The 7,667-nt window shown below is 37.4% G+C and overlaps 1 protein-coding gene across 2 annotated transcripts; it reads left to right on the top strand.

Annotated features, from left to right (window-relative positions):
- Positions 1-1,478: 1,478 nt before the first annotated feature.
- LOC110451773 (innexin unc-9-like) lies at positions 1,479-7,026 on the top strand. 2 transcript variants are annotated; one of them, XR_002463103.1, is made up of 4 exons: positions 1,479-1,776; positions 2,836-3,761; positions 4,038-6,350; positions 6,951-7,026. XR_002463103.1 is itself a non-coding variant. In XM_021499950.1 (3 exons), the coding sequence occupies exons 1-3, from the start codon at positions 1,618-1,620 to the stop codon at positions 4,360-4,362; spliced, it is 1,410 nt and encodes a 469-aa protein (XP_021355625.1). In that variant the 5' UTR covers positions 1,479-1,617; the 3' UTR covers positions 4,363-6,670. The 2 variants fall into 2 exon arrangements, 1 of the variants encoding a protein (XP_021355625.1); XM_021499950.1 differs by lacking the exon at positions 6,951-7,026 and having other exon boundaries at positions 4,038-6,670.
- The last annotated feature ends 641 nt before the right edge of the window (positions 7,027-7,667 follow it).

Raw genomic sequence — 7,667 nt, 5'->3', positions numbered from 1 at the left:
CATACGAACATTATGTGTTGACGCCGATGTGTCTTTTGTTGCTGTTTTGTCATACGAACATTATGTGTTGACGCCGATGTGTCTTTTGTTGCTGTTTTGTCATACGAACATTATGTGTTGACGCCGATGTGTCTTTTGTTGCTGTTTTGTCATACGAACATTATGTGTTGACGCCGATGTGTCTTTTGTTGCTGTTTTGTCATACGAACATTATGTGTTGACGCCGATGTGTCTTTTGTTGCTGTTTTGTCATACGAACATTATGTGTTGACGCCGATGTGTCTTTTGTTGCTGTTTTGTCATACGAACATTATGTGTTGACGCCGATGTGTCTTTTGTTGCTGTTTTGTCATACGAACATTATGTGTTGACGCCGATGTGTCTTTTGTTGCTGTTTTGTCATACGAACATTATGTGTTGACGCCGATGTGTCTTTTGTTGCTGTTTTGTCATACGAACATTATGTGTTGACGCCGATGTGTCTTTTGTTGCTGTTTTGTCATACGAACATTATGTGTTGACGCCGATGTGTCTTTTGTTGCTGTTTTGTCATACGAACATTATGTGTTGACGCCGATGTGTCTTTTGTTGCTGTTTTGTCATACGAACATTATGTGTTGACGCCGATGTGTCTTTTGTTGCTGTTTTGTCATACGAACATTATGTGTTGACGCCGATGTGTCTTTTGTTGCTGTTTTGTCATACGAACATTATGTGTTGACGCCGATGTGTCTTTTGTTGCTGTTTTGTCATACGAACATTATGTGTTGACGCCGATGTGTCTTTTGTTGCTGTTTTGTCATACGAACATTATGTGTTGACGCCGATGTGTCTTTTGTTGCTGTTTTGTCATACGAACATTATGTGTTGACGCCGATGTGTCTTTTGTTGCTGTTTTGTCATACGAACATTATGTGTTGACGCCGATGTGTCTTTTGTTGCTGTTTTGTCATACGAACATTATGTGTTGACGCCGATGTGTCTTTTGTTGCTGTTTTGTCATACGAACATTATGTGTTGACGCCGATGTGTCTTTTGTTGCTGTTTTGTCATACGAACATTATGTGTTGACGCCGATGTGTCTTTTGTTGCTGTTTTGTCATACGAACATTATGTGTTGACGCCGATGTGTCTTTTGTTGCTGTTTTGTCATACGAACATTATGTGTTGACGCCGATGTGTCTTTTGTTGCTGTTTTGTCATACGAACATTATGTGTTGACGCTGATATGTCTTTTGTTACTGATTTGTCACTTTGGGAGTATAATATGTGAGGAAATATTACCATGATGTTAATTATCAAATGTATACAAAAATAACATTATTTCAAACAAATATTACAATGACGTCTATTACATATCATAATCATTATCGTGTTGGCTCTAAAATTGTTTACAAGCTTACAATGAGTTCTATCATAACACGTAAACAATCATTAGCATAATATCAACTGCAATACGAATGCAAACATTGTTGTTGTGTCTATCATTAAAGGCAATAGTTTCGTGTTCCTATTTCCTGTTGATATCTGTACCCTTTTATTTGGAAACAGTTTTGAAAAAAACTTCATGTTGTTGGTTTGATTTGGCCTAAAATATGTGGTTTGTATTCTTAATTGATGGTAGGCGAGCTCGCATTACTGGCTACTACTGTTAATACTAGGACCTTATTCTCGCCATCACACAACACTCTGGTAGATGTCACACTGGGGCCCCTGTGTGTATCACTCTACACACTGATCTCATTCAGACGGAAGGCTTCATCACCGGCTCACGAGGTAAATATTTTCAGCATTTCTGTTGCTTTGTATGCTTCACAGTAACTAACGAATAAAATTTGCATGCAATACCATTATAGATGAAGATGTGGATCAGACACCCATGCACGTGTGTTAAGTGTTATTCTATCCTAATGTTGTGGATCAGACACACATGCACGTGTGGAAAGTGTTATTCTATCCTAAAGTTGTGGATCAGACACCCATGCACGTGTGTTTAATGTTATTCTATCCTAAAGGTGTGGATCAGACACCCATGCACGTGTGTAAAGTGTTATTCTATCCTCAAGTTGTGGATCAGACACCCATGCACGTGTGTAAAGTGATATTATATCCTAAAGGTGTGGATCAGACACCCATGCACGTGTGTAACGTGTTATTCTATCCTATTTTGTAAGCTTCCTCTTAACCTCTGTTTTTCTGATGAATTGAAAACAAGGTGCAACTGTGAGGTAGCTTCATTTTAGATGTTTACATTTGTCACTGAACACACAGCCTTGTCTATTACCACGTAGTACTGCTATAGAACCACCTCAAGGCAGAAATATTGGTAGGTAGTAGATATTCTTTTATCATTATGAGTATAATATGTTCTGGAAGAAAATTGGATTTTAAGTAGTAGAATTCTTAATATTTCTTTACAAAATTAAACGAAAAAAATCCACATTTTCCTAACGAATTATTATGATTAAAAGGTGGACTTCAAAAGCTATGTAACATGCAGATATCAGTCAATTATAAAATTTTACCGCGTCTTTGTTGTAAAGGACAATTTGTTGGTCAATAACAAACAATTGACATGTTATAAAAACTCATAAGCACAGGCATCAAACCTTATTCATTTTTTGAGATTTTATATTTTATTATCGTTGTGATATATTCATCATCCACACACTCATGAATGAATTAACCCAGTTAAGCCGTAAATTTTGGTACATTAAAAATAACACCGCAGAAAAGTCATATCTATGCTCGATAATATATTATGACATTTTTTGTGGGAACATAAATCAATACAAAAGTGCATACTCATTTTGATAATACATATCACTTTTACAGATATATAACACCATGGTTTGGCGGCCATTCCTACGCCATTTGACCCAGTCCAGTCTCCGCCTGAATGACCAGTGTGGGCGACTCAACAGTACGTGGACTGTCGGGATCCTTGTTCTGTGTTCTTTGCTGACCTTGTACATCCACATGGCGTACGACCCCGTCACCTGTTGGACACCAGCTCATTTTACATCACAAACAGTAAAATATACCAATAAGATTTGCTGGGAAAGCTCCGCATATTATCTGAGGAATGATGACGTAAATAACAACAATGAACCATTGGATAGCAATCCTTCACCAATGACGAAACCGCCGTATCGCTGGATACCGCTCATTCTTCTCGTACAGGCATTGTTGTTCAAGCTTCCTGACATTGTCCTGTCAGTAGGACAGGGCCTTGTGGGGTTCCGATTTACGAAGATTTTGGGACTTACAGACGGTTACGAGACCCTTAACATGGCTGACCGAGCACAAATGGGGAGACAAGTAGGACGGTACGTGAAGAGCTGGATTGATTCCACTGTGTTGAAGGGATGTCCGTGGGGATGGCTTACTCTGCTGTTTCTGTTCACAAAGCTTCTTTACTTCATCAACGTCATCACACAATTATCTATCATGAATGTTGTTCTGAAGGCAGAAAACCAGACTTCATTTGTACAGCAATTGGCCGAAGATATTTCGAGCAATGAAACATTGACTTGGCGAACCATAGACCCTAAATTTCTAAAAGTGTTCCTATGTGATTACTCTATCCGGCAAATAACAAATACGATTCGTTTTTCTGTTCAGTGCACGTTCAACAATATCACGTACTACGAGATGATGTTTGGGTTCCTTTGGGTGTGGCTAATGATCGTGTGTGTCATTACTGGCCTTAGTGGTCTCTTCCATCTGATTTTGGCTCTGGTACCCGTATTTCGGAGAAGGTAAGAGTGTAAATATTCTTTTCTGAAGTATAGGTTTTACTTCAAGAAGCAATTTTTATTTAGTATACGCACAAACTGTTGACGAAGTATTCCTCTGAAATACGCAAAACTTTAAATTTCAATAGATCCAAAAGAACATATAAAATTGAATGGATAATTTATAAACCTCTAATAAAATTTTCAAAACTGGTTCGAGAAAAGCAATGTTATTCCGTTGAACATTACTTAAAGCTATAATTTGAATTAAAACCATTGGACATTTGATTATATATTCAGATTTGTCAAGAGTTATCTGTACCTGTCTGAGGAAGTGGCGCCTTCTCCTTCCGACAACGACATTGCCTGGTTTGCAGGTTCAGAGATAACGGAGGACGGCGTATGTATATTGAAGGAGATCGGCGAGGCGTCGTCTGAACACCTAGTCAGGGATGTAGTCCTCTATATGTGGTCTACCACACACGCTCAACAGATTGAAGGGACTAGAAATCAATGCGTGTATCCGCCAAACGGTAACTATGGTAGCACACCAGAAACTCACCAATTGCAAGAGTTCCCTCATCAGCCAACACGTGTGGGTGTCTACCATCATGTTAATGACTGAGGGCTGAATCAGTGTATTTAAACACTGTCTCTTCTCTTGTTGACTGATACGTCATGTCAATCATATACAGTGAACTTCAGTATTTGGACGTTCCCTTTACATCTTTACTTTCTTGATGTTTGTTCTGTACATGAATCTACCAACTGACAAAAAAATTGCCATTAGACCGTGAATACGCTATGAATACAACGATTATCGTGCAACCGGTCAGCTGATTTCACACACATACAAATCATATTACTACGCATAGTACCGTTTCTAAGAAGGGTCATCTCCCCTTCTCCGAGAAAACCTATTTGCGAAAATAATAATAAACTAACAAAAATCATAAATGGTGCACCATTGTACTATGATTATTTTAATATGAAATTAAAAACAAAAAATATAACATGTTCATATTAAATACTGACTTCCGATTCGCAATCGGTTCCTCGTGGTCACAAACCTTTTAACACCCACACGTCCGGCTGGGTAATCCCCATGATATCAACTCGCACATTAAACTCAGAGAACTTTGTATTGGCACAAGGCACTGCATCCTTCAATTTATCATCATTTGTATCTGCAGGTTTTTTGGCGAAAAGTAAATCAACGGCTGTAAATTTAACTTCAAATGAGCTCTCTGCCTACCGCTGACGGGTGTCCTGGGTGGTTACTATGGTGACCGATGATTTGAAATAGTGCGGACATAAACTTTTTTAAATATATAATATGCGGTGTTTAATGCAAAAACAACCACACCAAATAAGATCGACTTTCAAAAATGAAATGAATATCAAGTGTTGGTTAATATTAGGTAAATATGTATTTTTTGTTTCAACAAAAATCAGCTGGTCGGCGGAAGTTGAAGTTTGAAGTTTGTGTGTAGGCTGCAGTTCTGGCTGTTCCTTTTTTATGGTTTTCTGTCCGATACTAATATCAAAACTAATAAATTTACAAAAAGTGTTGTAACGTGCTATTCATTGCCGCAATTTACATGAATGAACAAAAATTCCATTCAATCCCTATATGCGACTGGCCGAATTCTGGGATTTTCGAGATACACAGATACAATTTATAACGAGATGTACACACACGCTCAACAGTTTGAAGGGACTAGAAGCCAGTAGATTTACCATCCACGCAGTCACACTCAAGAAGTTCAACAAATGCAAGAGATCCACGGTCATTCCACAAATGAGGGTGTCTACTATCCTATAAAAGGCTGAGCACAGAGCCATTGCGTCTTCCGCTGACTGACTCTTGCCGATCATAAACAGTTAACGTATGCGTTAGAATGTTTCTTCGTAAAGCGAAAGACCGAAAAATGAACTTTGTGATAAACAAATGCCCAATGTATAACAAAACGTCATTAATACCACATTGAATTAAGGGTAATTGCATGTATTAAGCTCCGAGATTGATATAAAGGCTAGATATTTTGTCGTGTTATGTAACATTTTATATGTATTAGCCGCTAGTCCACTTAACAGTATATATACATGTAATCAATTATTACCATTTGTCTGATACTTTCTGTAAATAAAGTAATATTTCTTATCACAAATCATGCTCTTCTGCTCAGTAAACATAGGATATAGTACTGATGTTTGAGCAAAACACCCAACATATCTTTAACTTCTAACCATTCCATAGCTAGTGTGGTAAGCATTCTAATAAGCAACCTTATGAGACGAACTATCAATTTGAACATTTAGAACACGCTCTACATTACGTCCATTACGGCGTGTTCATAATTCATTCTGTCCTTGTGGTGAGGTATGAACAACGTCATTAAAGCATAAAGGATAAAATCTCAAAGAAAACCAAAGCGTTCTCTGCAGCATGTGAGTACGATAACAGACGTGGTGATTAGTGGAAGTGGATTATGCTGGATACAATCAATGACAACTTACCTTATAGATGTTCTCGTCAAAGGCACATGCAAAGCCCGACACAAGACGCAGCAGTGTTGCCAGGTATTCAGAGTCCGATATCAAAGCATGTAGGTAAGGATGAAAATTATTGTCAAAGAAATAGGTTATTTGATCGTGAATATTACGCTTAGTAACTAAAGACAGTGAGTTTCGCCTATAATTGGCTATGTCATGGGGCCATTTATTTGAGTAGATAAATCTTGAGCCTTTTTCATATGTGTGTAAAGGATCTTACCGCTACAAAAGAGTCGCTAAAGAATAACTAAACGGCCAAGGAATGTCGTATTACTGACGTAAATGTAGCATGTCTGACGATAACTTCGTTTAGCTCTGCATCAAAACATATAAGGATGTGCTCTGTTTGTATTAAGGTTAAAAATAACAGAAAACCAAAGATTGAAAGTGAAACATGTCATTTATTTAATAGAATAAATGACGGTATAAAATATCATCTTTTTATTATTGTACACACTTGTACAAAGGTTTCTGTTACACAAGATGAAACAAAATAATTAGACCCCATTATACAAAGTTTTATATCGTTCAGGAACAGATGAATTATGTATGTACCTTTTATTAATCGTCACGGAACCCAGTTTAAATTATTGGAATCCATGGAGAGGTATAGGGTTGTGCTTTGGGTGGAACTAATAGGGTGATTGTTTTTTTTAGAAAAATCTTGCTTTGTTGACTCGATATTTTGAGTACACGACATAAGAAATATATTAACCTTCACATTATCCACTACCTTCATGACCAGGTAAGTTCTTAATTAGGTTAAGTTAAAAGGTCATGTAATTAAAATCACTTAATTGATAATCAGAATAATTATTTATGTATTATACCAATCTAGGACAGTAACTGTATCATCATCGCAGGTAGAGTTTGTAAGAGATCAGTGATAGGAGTGCACTCAGTAACATATGATGACCATGGTGGTAGAATATCATTTTTAATAAGGTTTGATTGAAATAGCTTGTGGGGATTAGACGTGCGGAAATCGGGTAAATTCAAAAAGATGTTGGTATATTTATTTCGTTTATCAGTCAAATATTAAAAAGTGTAAAATAAGTAATTCTGCGTTTCATATAGGCAGCAAACCCGCAATCTTACTATTCTGATAATGTTTAGAATGATTTGCCTCCACGTCTTTTGATACGTTTGTTTGCTATAAAGCACCCTTTTTATTGGTGTGTGTGTGTTTGTATGTGTGTGTTTGTATGTGGGTGTTTGTATGTGTGTGTGGGTGTTTGTGTGTGTGTGTGGGTGTTTGTGTGTGTGTGTGGGTGTTTGTATGTGTGTGTTTGTGTGTGTGTGTGGGTGTTTGTGTGTGTGTGTTTGTGTGTGTGTGTGTGTGTGTGTGTGTTTGTTTGTTTGTGTGTGTGTGTG

Source organism: Mizuhopecten yessoensis, unplaced genomic scaffold, assembly GCF_002113885.1.
Source record: "Mizuhopecten yessoensis strain PY_sf001 unplaced genomic scaffold, ASM211388v2 scaffold673, whole genome shotgun sequence".
NCBI lineage: Eukaryota > Metazoa > Mollusca > Bivalvia > Pectinida > Pectinidae > Mizuhopecten > Mizuhopecten yessoensis.
This window is presented reverse-complemented; position numbering and strand designations above follow the sequence as displayed.

Coding starts and splice junctions, on each gene's coding strand:
- LOC110451773 (XM_021499950.1), top strand. CDS start 1,618: ATGGTAGGCGAGCTCGCATTACTGGCTACTACTGTTAATACTAGGACC. Junction 1,777..2,835: donor CTTCATCACCGGCTCACGAG/GTAAATATTTTC, acceptor TCACTTTTACAG/ATATATAACACCATGGTTTG. Junction 3,762..4,037: donor GTACCCGTATTTCGGAGAAG/GTAAGAGTGTAA, acceptor TTATATATTCAG/ATTTGTCAAGAGTTATCTGT.